This window comes from Alternaria postmessia (assembly GCF_024291825.1).
Source record: "Alternaria postmessia strain BMP 2775 chromosome Unknown scaffold_172, whole genome shotgun sequence".
In the NCBI taxonomy this organism is placed as follows: Eukaryota; Fungi; Ascomycota; class Dothideomycetes; order Pleosporales; family Pleosporaceae; genus Alternaria; species Alternaria postmessia.
In genome coordinates this window covers 1-12,806 of record NW_026260245.1, presented here as the reverse complement: position 1 = coordinate 12,806, position 12,806 = coordinate 1, and the positions used below count along the sequence as shown (strand labels likewise).

Below are 12,806 nucleotides of genomic sequence, written 5' to 3'. Positions count from 1 at the left end.
CCATGTAGTGGCTGTAGAATGTTTGATTGGACCCGCTCAGGTACTATTTGTCGAGCTGTATTCGAAATCTTGTTCCTGGCGTGTGATATTGCGTGACCTATTGTACAGCCAACTATCACGAGCGCGATGATTGGACTGGAGCGTCAACGCGGTTCCGACCACACTATTCCTGCATCGATACCATTTTGTGCACTGTACATGAACCGTGTCCGCTAGGGACACGTACATGCAAGTCATTCTTTAGGGGTTGCTGGCACAGCGATCTGTACATTTTCTGCCACCGCAATCCTACGTTAGACGCAGTGACGTTCACTCTCTCGACGCATACCTCCTACATGAGGTACTGCTGACATCGGCGATATTTCTGGTAATTGGTTCCTGTCCAGTCCTTTGTTGACTCTTTCATGTTTTCGCTGAGTGAAATACCGCGCCCTTTGGTAGCAGCCCTGATCAACTCCTTCGTATAGTTTCAGAGCTCTAGGACTGTGGCTGCTGACTGAGTTCACAGACATCATATCTAGCAGATATGGGCACACCGACTGCCGTATTCATGCCTCCAATTCCACAGGCCACATGACATTCGACTCAGTGAACAACCAGCTTTTCTGACCCAAGCATTACCGTCATGAATACAGCCACATGTCTGTATTAGAGACTAGCTTCAAGGACTAGACTCCGATTTGTAGAAGTCCATTGAGACTAGGAATGGTTGTCTTGATCGGTTGAATATCAATGCGCACCCATGGCAGAATGATAGAACGGGTACGGAGTCCGCACCCCACTAAAGCAACGATCAGAACCTTGATAAAGAATCTAACAGCTTGAGGTCTCCGTATGTGGCTTTCTCCGAGATTCAGCTTTGACATTTTGCTTCTTGGAATCTTCCGGAACATTCCGCGCATGACCTCTCCAGGTGTGCTATCGTTTCTGGGCTCTTCGAGACATATGAGGGGCAGGTATTCGGGTCCACTGCACGTACGAATCGTACCATGGATATCTCGATATTATTGCAACGCGATGCCAAACGCAAAAATCGATGCTAGTATCATCTTAGCAAGGTTCCAGCTGCTCGGAGAAGGAGTCGTCTTTTTCTGCACAGACTAGCCTCAAACGGTATCTAGCTTACCCCACCACAGGATTCAGACAACGACAGGAAGGACTTTCCTGCCGAGACCAATGAAAGGCTGCCGTTCCTTAACATCCTTAGTTGCTTCGGATCTTCTTCGCCGTTTCCAAATACCACCTGGACCCTGAGCTCTTGCGATTCTAGATTCCGTTCATGCGCGATTGTTCGAGAGCCGATATCAGTAGCTTCCATTCAGCGTGTACCTGACTCACGGTAGCATACCTCAACTCCAACATCTGCATCCAAAGCCACAGGTGTGCAGCCTCTTTCATTGCCTATCAAAAGTTCCGGCTACCCCTCTTATCTTTCGTCAACCCAACGCCGGCGGTGCCGCACAGGATACAACCATGGGCCTCCTCGATCTTCCACCAGAGATTCTCGACTTGATCATTGATCGCACCGCACCTAGTGGCCTTGAGAGCTTTGTGCTCTCATGCAAGACCATATACGGGCGGGCTGCAAACCAAATCCGACAACACAATGCGTTACGGAGGACCTGGAGCCATACCACTAACATGAGCCGGACTCGTCGCGGCGACACATTGTCAATTTTACACGACATCGCTCGCGACCCTATCATTGCTGAGTATATTGAGACTCTCTCCCTCTGGGATCGTCGTGCGGATGATGAGATGCCGAACCATATCGATGCGCTCAGTTTCCGCGACGACGAGCAGGCAATGCAAAATATTAAAGATTTGCTGCGACATGCCGAGCAATACGCCGATGCCGATGAGGACGATTGGTGGAGCCGCATTCTGGAAGAAGACCGCGCGGGTGACCAGCCGAACATGGATAAACTATATGCGACTGTCGCTTTGTTGAGTCTTTTGCCCAATTTAAAAACACTGCAACTGCCTGATAGATGGCATGAGGTTCGAGAAGGCGAAAGTGCCGAGGCTCTGGTCCCCAATGTTCAGTCGCTTGTTGCCATGTCCAATAAGAATGGGAACCGCGCAAAGCCCTTGGCTCGACTAGAAACCATCTTACCGTTCGTGGAGGAAGGCTACGATGTCAGAGTTGGCTTACAATGCATCGCACCGTTCATGGCACTCAAAAGCATCAGAAATATTTATGCAGTTAGTTGTGTGGCTGTCGACGAGGATTGGGGAGGCGTGCCTTTCACTTGGATGAATCCACTTACCAAGTCCCCACTGACACGCGTTGAGTTCGCGTATTGCTGTATGGACGCTACCGGTCTCTCAGCCTTCCTAGAGAATACGCCTGCTCTTGAGGTCTTCAAATATTCCCACCAAACGAAATGGGACGGTCTTGAACACGATTGGAATGCTGGCGAGATGCTTGAGGCGCTGGCAAACTACAACAGTGATACCATTGTTGAGCTTGCCATCACCATCGATGAGCTGCATGGCGAGGTTGTGAATGGTCTTTCCTCTTTTCTACGTTTCACGAAGCTGAAGAAGCTGGAGGTCGATGTTGAATGCTTCTGTGGTCCACCTCTGGAGAGCGGACAGCGACAGGGCCGCGATGCGCACATTCCGCAGGGTTCAAGGACGTGGGGACATATTGACATTCCGTGTATGGGCGACATGCTTCCGGACAGCATGGAGGAGTTGCATGTCAACACGAACTTTCCACAACCATCTGAAGAATCCTTGAAGGCTCTGTTTAAGAACATTGTGGTGCGGCGCAAGGACAAGCTGCTCAACTTGCGCACGGCTATCATCAGACAATACGGGTCAATGAGTGCAGGCGCCATCGCTGCGAGTCATGATGTCGTATTCGAGGTGTTTGGATATGACGACGAGCACCCACTGCCGCGATCCATGATGCCCTTGTGGAAGAGAGAGTTCAACAGTCGTGTCGGTGGGATTGTGTTCGCAGACGGCTAGCGAACTTACGTACCGTCGATGTATAAAATAGCAAATACCGTTATCGCGCTTTTTTAGTGCGGTATCGTGCTCCAGAAAACAGGGGTTTTTCGTGCGCAAAGTGTATTCAGTGTACAATGAGGGTCTGGGAGCGGCTAGGTTGATGGGTTAGTGACGGAGATACCAAGGGCCATGACCCGCAAACGCCGCATTGAGCTTCTTTGTACGTTTATCAACAAAGGATCGGAAGTATTCGAGGTGTGAGAATGAAGCCTCATTGTTCGTGGGCTCTGCATCACCCCTATATAGTCATCATGATGATGCGAGTCACGATTGCGTCATACCCGATGGCATCTTCAAAGAAGCCACCTCAAGCATTGGAAAGACGAAAGTAGTTAAAAGATTAGCGAAATTGGAAACACTTAAAAATTCTACATGATAAGAAGTCATGCAGCTAACCGCGGCCTTGCTTGCTGCGCCGCTCAAGCCTGTTGCTCTCTTCGGCGCAAACGAATAGGTACACATGTAAGATCCATCCCGTAACAATGAGTCTACTGGCCACAGCAGATTGACAAGCGCATTATCCATGGTCTGAAGCCTTTTAACCGACGAGGTCAGAAACTTAAGGCGATCACGTTTGTCCCAGCAGGCACACAGCCTGCTCAACCAGACAACGTCATCACCAAGACTTTTGATGCGAAAGAGGCGGATCTTTAGGAGCTAGGGAAAGGACTCGAATGCGGGATGTGTATGTGAGCACGTTGAGTGGTCCTGCATTGGAAGCGCAAGCCACGATTCAAGACGCGTTAGCGAATACGGGCGTAAAGCGCTTCTACCTATCCGAGTTTAGGTTCCACCAACTACATCGCAAATCAAAGACCATATGGGACATATCCATTCCGCCTAGAGGTTGAGAGCTCAATGCGTTTGGCTATTATTTCAGTACTTTCGTCTATACCCATAAATGCGACATCATGGCCAATGGTTCGCCATCATCCACCCAGCCATCTAATCCGGCAAGATGAGCTTCATGATGATTGGCTACAGCAACCCACAACCAAGATCATAAGAGTATAGTGTGTTCCGGAACCGACCCCCAAACTCTTCAAACGATGATATCACCCATTTTATGCGCCGCCAGAACGTGGAAGCAAATAGTATGCACCTGGATGACTGCCGACTTCCTAGTAGCTACTCTACTGAAGTTCGAAAAGCGCGATGGCCAATACCTCAGCATTGTTGGGAATACGATATCGCGTGTCAGAAATACGGGATCGCTGCGCAGGTACACCGGAAAACTGGTCGGCCTGGAGGTGCAGGGCGATGATGCGATGCATGAGGTCTGGGTCGACCCAAGCAAGGCGCCTAATGAACATATCGAAAGCGCGTTGCCAGTGTGCTTTTGGTACTCGTTGAACGGTAGGCAGGGTAAAGGCAATATCATGAAACCGGAGAGCCAGACAAGCGACAGTATGTTCGAAGAGACTCTGGCTACATCATTTGAAGGATACTTCAAGCAGAGATTCGGGGGGAGCGCGAAGTTGTAGAAGCTGGAAGACTACATAGCTCAAGAAACTGTTCGAAGTTTTCATGATAGTAATATGACACGAACACCTTGTAACTATTAGTCGGAATGCATCTATAACATCGATACCTTGGTGCTACTGCTACGTATGAGTTGGATCAGCGATGTGTTGTATGGTGCAAGCATCGTGGGTGTCGTCCACATCTTAACCACGGTACCAATTTCCTCTGAAAAATGAGCATCTTCTCAGCATATATAATGCCCTGCATCCTATCAACATCTGTCTGTTTCCTCATCATCTACAAATCTCGTATCTTCCAAGTCAGAACAGCTCAAGAATACAACTTATCATCCACTACCACAACACCAACACCAAACATCAAACCAAGCAAAAGCTTCTCTACCACAAACATTAAGATGTACGCCAGAGCCTTCGTCCTCTCTCTCTTCATCTCTCTGGGCATTGCCATTCCCATCTCCCCCGTCGCCCGCCCCTACATCCCAAGCAGTCTTGGGACTCTCGGCCCCATCGCCAGGGTCGTCACCGAAGCCGAAAATGAAGTTCTCACGGCACCCATCCCCAAAAAGTGGATGCACACACACGGTTTCTCAGAGTCTGAGGAGCCCGAGGCAAAGAAGCGATCCACGGTTAGAGATTGCCCAGAGGGAATTGCGTGTGCCGGTCTCATCAAGGATGTGATTCACACGATGGATAAGGTTCTGGAGAAGGCCAAGGAGGAAATTGGCGAAGGACTTGATGAGGCCAAGAAGCAGATTGACGAGAAACTTGGCGATACGTGGATGCCCAAGTGTTAGACGGTTCTGCCTGATGTGAGAAGGCAAGTGCGCTGGGGGTATGAAGGGTGGAAACGAGATATCCTAGCCGATGGACTGATTCGGATGATCTGATTGATTGAAGGGTATCTGTTGGTCGCAATACTCGCCTTACACACCTCACTTGTGTGGGCTTGTTCCAACTTGGTAGCGAGAGTTCGGTCGAGAGCTTGCCACGGTTTATAAATGCTGTATCTCCCTATACGTAATCCATCTGAACCCTTCCAAATATGCATCCTCAAGCCTTTGCCTTCTCCACATCTAACTTTTCTTTGATAGGCTGCAGCATGTTCGTCATGAAATTCTCATCTAGGTCCTGTCCCGAACCCTTGCCAGCCGGCGGCTCCACACCCCACTCCGGTATAAGTCGCGTCCCTATCTGAGTGATTTCAAGTACACTTCCACACAGATACTCCTTCTTCTGTAGTAGGTCTAGCAGAGAACTCGCACATGCATCTGGCGTCAATGCCGTGTCGGTAGTCACGGAATATTGTTTGCGCTTTGCTTCATCCATCATCGGCGTATAGACGGCGCCAGGACAAAGTGTCGTAATCTTCACACCAGTGAGCGCTTCTGTCGCTCCCATAGACTTGACAAATCCGACCACAGCGTGTTTTGTTGCACAATAGAGTGGTGCTGCCATGTTGCCTGATAACCCGGCAACCGATGCCTGATTTCGTGTTAGACATGTTGTGATCAATCATACCCTGCTCTCTTGAGCAGACGTCGATATGCTGGCATTACTTACGATGATGCAAACACTGGCCCTCTTCCCCTTCCCTAAGCTTTTTCTGATAGCGAGCCTTGTCAACTTGATAGGATGATTCACATTGACCTCGACCTGCTTGTACCCTTCCTCTTCTGGGTCTTGCCAGAAGTTGGAGAACGGCGGATCGAACAGTCCCGCGCAGATGGCGTACCCATCAGGAACGTCGTTCCATTCTTTTTCGCACGCATTAAAGATCTTGTCGAAGTCTGCCCATCGCGTCACGTCAGACTGCACATAGAGTATGTTTGACTTGTTCGCGGCGAAGGTATCGAAGTCGGGTGTTGTTCTGAGATCCGCAACAAGAACGCGCGCGCCGAGATCATGCGCTTGCTTCGTCACACAGAGACCGATTCCTAGAGATGTCAACTGCACATTCTCCATGCATCCATACTGGTGCAAATACCTGATGCGCCTCCTGTAATGAGCAGTATCTTGCTGTTCAGTGGCTGATCAATGGACGTCATCTTATTTACACGCTTTCTGGTAGTAATGCGGTTCAGCAGGAAAGAACAGGTTTCGAGGTTTACAGAGTATTGATATGCGTAGTTGATCTAACGTTGCTACTCATGTATTCGGAAGCCGGGTAAAAGCTTCCGGGGGCTTCACCGAGCAATGCCGTCCCTAGGGAAGAGGGGCTTCGGGTCACTGATCGCCGCATCACGGGCGCTACCGTTAGCTTGGTGACAGAAGGTCCTTCTGTTCGTGTGTTGTCTCCAAGCCAAGAATGCTCGCGGCCGGTGATTGATCGCAGCATCTTTATCATCTGTGGAGGGGTGGAGAGGTGGGGAACCACTCGTATCGTTCCCAACATCGTTAAAGCTGCGCGTACAGTGTAAAAGCAAAACTGGCGACGTGGTGTACAGCGACAGGTAGATGAGAGATTGCTTGGTCAGTAGTTCATTCGAGAAGAGCACGTTGAGCAGTATATGCGAGCGGGTGAGGAGACGCCGATTGGGTTTCTGCAGGGAGTGATGCGTCATCGACCCTGGCAATCCTCATCCTAGCCACATCAGCCACATTTACGACACCTACAAACGATAGCAACCATGTCGACAGAAGAGTTGGTTCGAGTCACTGTCCTTGCGAATCGCAACCCCAAGCTTTCGGAAACTGAATTCAACGACCACTGGGCAAATAAGCATGGCCCTCTTATCACATCGTGGCTACAGCGTCACGGCATTGTCAAATACGTCCAAGTCAGCTTTCCTCTACCAATCCAGAATCTTGCCTGCGCGAAGCAATGCGGATTCTCTTCTTATGGATGCTGACTCTTCGAAGTATCATACTACATCGAAACATAAAGCGCTTTTGAAGATGCCTACACTCTCATACGATGGCATGGCGGACTTTTGGGTGCGAAACTACGAGGATTTCGAGAAAGCCTATGAAGATCCTTTCTACTTGGAGGTCGTGAAGAAAGATGAGGAATACCTGTTTGACTTAGAGAGTTTGCGCGTTACTGCAGGTGTAGAGCACTGTGTTATCGAGGATGGGAAAGTGGTGCAGGAGCATGCGCGCAAGATCTAGTTGTCTCCGCACCTAGTCGCACGTGAGCACGGCAGTCGACCATGGAAAGAACGTAGTATGTCGGTAGGTCTCATGCGCAAAGTTGCGCGTTGTGAAGACCAGCAACTGCAAGCTCATAGGACCCAAGCTTGCTTCATAGGCAATCAGTTACATGGTACGTAAAGGTAAAGCAAAGCTGTGTGCGAAAACCTTCCATATACCTTTGATCACTCGCTTCTGATTTCTGATTGAAAAGATGACAATACCCTGGTAGCCGGACCAAAATCGTACTTTCCGTGGTCCTGCGATGGCCTAGCAAGGACGAGCCACTCACAACTACCGTTCCACCGTCGTCGTCTTCGGTGATCGAATCGCCTGCATATACCGGAGGGTCAAATATACTCGTAACTCTACAAGATGCTGTCACCTCTACATAACCCCTTCTAGTATCGCAAGATGCTTGGTACTCACCCGCGTGGCACAATGCGCTGATCCAAAAGTGGTCCGTGAATGGCCTTGTGAAGCAATGACTCCAACGCTGTCTACCACGGTGACGTGATACGGAATACCTTTGATTTTTCACTACCAGCGGATGCCTCCAGCGCGCTTACCATGCATATATATAAACGCCTACAGGCTTAATATCACTTCTTCTCAACCACGGTGTCGAGTTCTCCGGTCGATCTTGATACCACTGAGAGAGCCGCTGCACGCAGCCATCTCACAAGAGCAAGATCAGCGCAGCGTAAGTCGATCGAACTAGAGTTATCGAGAACAACATGCTGACATTTGTGACTAGTGATTTGGAAATATGCCGGTGATCATCATTAGCAGACCCGAAGAGCAGCAGCCGGCTCGCAGACGCGATTTATCGGCCTCATTCGAGCTCAAGCCCATCGATTTTCCTCCTTTGTCTACTAGGGTACTCTCTCCACAGTATTACAGTACTGCTGAGCCGGCCCAGTCGTGGTCACATATTATACAGCATGGCTTGAAACCACAGCCTAGCTTTGCGCGCTTCCTGGATCTACCAAAGGAAATCCGCTTCCCCATTTGGACCCTAGCATTCTCTTCTATCGGCCAGGTTGCGGTGCGAGACGCCGTCAAGCGTGGAGACAACCCAAAGAAACCCAGATTCTTGCCCGTTTTGTGTTTCACCTCGAAAAAGACGTTCGAGGAAACAGTAGTGAACTTCATCATTACCTCCAAGATCCTCGTTTGTTCGTATAACGACAACTTGTTCTTGCGCGCTTTCCTCGAGGCAGAAAACGGACGCTTCGAACAGGTCCGTCAACTAGACTTAAAATTCTTTTCCAGATACAAAGGCAATACTATCGAGAATGCCGACCTTGAGCTAGCAGTCCAGTGTACCGGACTGCGTATCATCAAGCTTGGCTTCCATAAGGAAGAGCTCACATACTATCGCCTGGACGATGACTCGGATATGTTGCTGCAATGTTCGACCCAACCAAACAAAGCTACCGACCTCTTCTCCAAGTACAAGCTTGAGCGGCTACTAGATTGTGACATGCTCGAAACTATCATCATTGAGCATTCCGGATACTTCTCACTGACGGCAGAGGCGGTCGCAGCGGAACTAGGCGTGATGTTGAGAGGAAATTTCGCAGCCAAGGTGTCGAAACAGGCCATCGAGGTAGTGTATACTCGGAAGGGAAGGCGGACTCGACAGATGTACGACTGGTAAAGACACTGCAGATCATCAGGCGTAGTATAGTGATTACACTATGAAAATGCATGATGGAGTGAAAAGGTTGTGGATCTTTGGCACATCAGTTGCCTGCTATTGAAAAAGAGCGGTCTGTTGTAGTTCAGCCACAATATCATCAGCTTCGGAAATATGTACTGCATCGTCCCATGCGACAGGCATGATCACCTAGATGAGATACCCAATGACCACGTTCCTAGACGTATATACGCCAGCTGGGTAGCTTAAGTTCAACGTCACAGCTCCCACTTCGATATGTTGGGGCACGCTTCTCTACTATAAGCTTGTTTCGAGCGTAGCTGCGTACCCTTTGCGGACATGTCTAAAGCCAAGAACAATCTGGGTTGAGACAGTCTTAGAGGTCATAGTCGCAGCGCAATCCAGAGTGGACGTATCGGTCGGCCGATAGCATGATTGAATTTTCTGGTTGTGCCGCCGTCGGAGTTTACAAGCGTCCGCTTTCGCAGTCTACAAGTGTCCGCCCTCGGAAAATAGATGGCTTTCGCCAATGTAAGAAGCCCCATATAAGCAACGAGGTCTCTCCACTTTCTCCTATTCGAATTGTATCTGCTCAAATTATTGCCATAACAGAAAGAATTCCCCTTAATGCAAGTCTCTCGAGCTTTTGATTCAGGCTCGACTGCTGAAGTGCATGCCGCTAACGTTGAAGCATGCGCGTGTCGACAGATATTCCTTCAAGTACGTACTTGAGTAAGCAATGTTATTGCAATCAGAACCCAGCCCGGTCCTACGCAGAAACTCATTTGCTGCCTAGCTGCCATCAGCCTCAACACATTGGGGCGAAGTTCATGTCGAATTCTCAGTCATCGACGTGCCGAGTTTCCGCTCTCCGCCCCAGGGATGAATGGCATCTTGGCATTTACCGGTATTCCACCACAACGCCACCACCACCATATCCTTTTGCCGGTTAAATGGGCAACCTACACTGAGACGCGCAGCGCGGTCCCAGCAACCGGGGGGCATCTTCGCCAAGGTGACTTTCCAGGTCGGTTCTGTGTCCGTAAGCGCCATTGATCACGACTCTATGTACCACTTTGCGAGCCACCCGATGGCGAGACGGGACGTTTTGCGATGGGAAGAAAGGCCCCACTAGCCTGTTCGCTTGCGTATGAGCAATATCGCGGTGACACCAACAGCTCGGCGCCTGGAACTCGTTTATGTAGATACGGATCCAAGGAGTTGAAGTATCTGTCGTATCTGTGCGAGCACCGACCTCGTAGTTGATTACTCCGGATGCCTCCCGTGGGCGCATGCCAAGGCTGCACGCGGCCTGTGGCATAGCTCCGAAGTTCACCTAATCAGCTTCGCGCCACCTCGCGTCGCACACGCGACTTCTGCCGCGGGACGACTTGTCCTAACCCTCACAACCTATCTGAGAACACAATGGTAGCCACTTGCGCTTTCTCGACGTCTGCCAATGCAGAACCTCAACTATCGACTCCGTCACTACAAAATAACTCTCGGAACGTCAGGTTCGGCGCGTAGGGCCATTTATCCACCTTGGCAGGTCATGGCATCGCATTACGAGCTTGACCTACCACAACCGGACTCATGGTTGGCTTTTCCAAGACTTCAGTGCAGAACTCCAAGAGACGTGCCGGATGCTAGGTAAAATTATCCGCGGGACGAGTCACAGCTTCACAGGGCGTGTGTAGAGTCTTCGAGGGGTCTTTCGATCAAGCCCGGAAGCGTATGGGGTCTTGGTGCTGGGCATCGCGGAGCAGACACAGCACCAAGCAACACATGGCTCAATGTCGAAGATCGTTTCCAATCAGATGGCGTCAAAATCTTGTGATGAAGGCGTCTATCATCTGATCAACTCCAAGTGATACACTGGAACCACCAGGCTTTGCAAGCAAGTCTCTCTACACTTGCCGCTTCTTTGCCCCGCAATGTATGCCTCCAATGTATGCCTCCGTCGTCTACTGACTATCGCGAACAATATCAAGGCGTTATCAAGCACCAATGATAGACTGCATCCTATTATTGGATCTGCCATCCATCGTTGTTTCATGTTCTAGCGTTCAAATCACAGACTTCTCGAAGGCAGCTGAGCACCCCATGGGGAGACCACAAATCGCATCGGACCCTCGATATCGGTATTGGCGAGCAGTGCCTAGATATGACAAGACGGGCTTTCTCTAGTCTTATAAGTCTAGTCCTACGGCGCTACGGGCCTGGTGCCAACGGATCGCTCGGTGGGGTTCTCTTGGTATCACCTTACTGGTGCTTTCCTCCGTTGCTGTCAGGCTGTCTTCCTGCAAATTGCGGTACCCATGTCCGTCAACCCGCGGTGGAGTAAGCATGCGAGTCGCTCATCCGGGGTGTGGGTCTCTTGTAGTAATTGTAGATCGAATATAAGTACTGGACGCTGAACGAGCGTCAGTCGCATCCTCAAGGGACTTCGCCCATCAGTAGCAAAGCCTACCGGTCCTGAACTCAAACCAATCTTCACGCTATCTTGTCGCACATCGCTCTTCATCCAAGATGGTGGGCATGTCCATGGGAGCGCCGAAAGGCAACAGCGCGGTTGCTCGCGAGGAAGCGCCTGAGTTTGAGAAGGTTATCTGGTACAAGGACCCAAACATGCGAAAGCTGTTCTGGCACTCTTCAGTCCTTTGCATTGCCTCTGCAACTACTGGTTACGACGGGTGAGTATTCCTTTTTGCAACACATTGGATTCGACTGATAATTATCTAGCATGATGATGAACTCTTCGCAACAGATGAACTACTGGCAGACTTACTTCGACGAGCCCTCCGGTAACCGACTGGGTCTCATGAACAACATGTACAACATCGGTTCGATCGTTAGTTTCTTCCTTGTCCCGTTCCTCACCCAGTGGACCGGTCGCAAGATTCCAATCGCCGTCGGTTGCTCCATCATGATTGCTGGTGCTCTTGTCTCGACCTTTTCTACGAACTGGCAGATCTACATGGGTGGCAGGTTTATCCTTGGGTTCGGTAACTCTTTCGCCCAAATGTGCTCGCCCATTCTCCTCACCGAGATCTGCCATCCCCAGCACCGTGGTATCTTCACCGCAGTATACAACTGCTTGTGGAACTTGGGAGCGCTTTTCGTCGCATGGATCGCATGGGGTACATCTCAAGCGAGCAACGATTGGTCTTGGAGGTCTATCACCCTTCTTCAAGCCCTTCCTTCATTCCTTCAACTGTGCTTTCTTTGGTGGGTTCCTGAGAGTAAGTTCGACCCACATATTGGACGATTTGAGAACTCAAGCTGATATAACTCTCCAGGTCCTCGTTGGTTGATCTCCAAGGAACGCTACGAGGAGGCTCTAGACACTCTCGCGTACTACCATGCCGGTGGCGACAAGAACAATCAGAGTTGCTAACAATCAATCCAAACTGATGAGACTGACTGACTGACTGATTGCTTGGCAGTCAGTTCAGTGTCAGTTTAGAGCTCTCGTCTTATCAGTCAGTTCAGTTTAGAGCTCTTAAACT

At 50.0% G+C, this 12,806-nt stretch overlaps 6 protein-coding genes across 6 annotated transcripts; 5 read left to right on the top strand and 1 right to left on the bottom strand.

The window, feature by feature from the left end:
* Positions 1 to 1,473: 1,473 nt before the first annotated feature.
* Positions 1,474 to 2,979, top strand: J4E82_011182 (uncharacterized protein; the record flags this gene model as incomplete). Its single annotated transcript, XM_051737391.1, has 1 exon — positions 1,474 to 2,979. One exon carries the CDS (start codon positions 1,474 to 1,476, stop codon positions 2,977 to 2,979), a length of 1,506 nt encoding a protein of 501 aa, XP_051582847.1.
* Positions 2,980 to 4,717: 1,738 nt separating this feature from the next.
* J4E82_011181 (uncharacterized protein) lies at positions 4,718 to 5,299 on the top strand (the record flags this gene model as incomplete). The annotated part of the gene is made up of 1 exon (XM_051737390.1): positions 4,718 to 5,299. One exon carries the CDS (start codon positions 4,718 to 4,720, stop codon positions 5,297 to 5,299), a length of 582 nt encoding a protein of 193 aa, XP_051582846.1.
* A 256-nt stretch (positions 5,300 to 5,555) lies between these two features.
* Positions 5,556 to 6,550, bottom strand: J4E82_011180 (uncharacterized protein; the record flags this gene model as incomplete). Its single annotated transcript, XM_051737389.1, has 3 exons — positions 5,556 to 5,987; positions 6,066 to 6,439; positions 6,490 to 6,550. The coding sequence occupies 3 exons, from the start codon at positions 6,548 to 6,550 to the stop codon at positions 5,556 to 5,558; spliced, it is 867 nt and encodes a 288-aa protein (XP_051582845.1).
* A 582-nt stretch (positions 6,551 to 7,132) lies between these two features.
* Positions 7,133 to 7,613, top strand: J4E82_011179 (uncharacterized protein; the record flags this gene model as incomplete). The annotated part of the gene is made up of 2 exons (XM_051737388.1): positions 7,133 to 7,282; positions 7,365 to 7,613. The coding sequence occupies 2 exons, from the start codon at positions 7,133 to 7,135 to the stop codon at positions 7,611 to 7,613; spliced, it is 399 nt and encodes a 132-aa protein (XP_051582844.1).
* Positions 7,614 to 8,403: 790 nt separating this feature from the next.
* On the top strand, positions 8,404 to 9,297 carry J4E82_011178 (uncharacterized protein; the record flags this gene model as incomplete). The annotated part of the gene is made up of 1 exon (XM_051737387.1): positions 8,404 to 9,297. The coding sequence occupies one exon, from the start codon at positions 8,404 to 8,406 to the stop codon at positions 9,295 to 9,297; it is 894 nt and encodes a 297-aa protein (XP_051582843.1).
* Positions 9,298 to 11,826: 2,529 nt separating this feature from the next.
* Positions 11,827 to 12,686, top strand: J4E82_011177 (uncharacterized protein; the record flags this gene model as incomplete). The annotated part of the gene is made up of 3 exons (XM_051737386.1): positions 11,827 to 11,990; positions 12,040 to 12,539; positions 12,597 to 12,686. Coding segments are annotated over 3 exons (754 nt in total), but the record flags the coding sequence as incomplete, so codon positions are not given.
* Between the last annotated feature and the right edge of the window lie 120 nt (positions 12,687 to 12,806).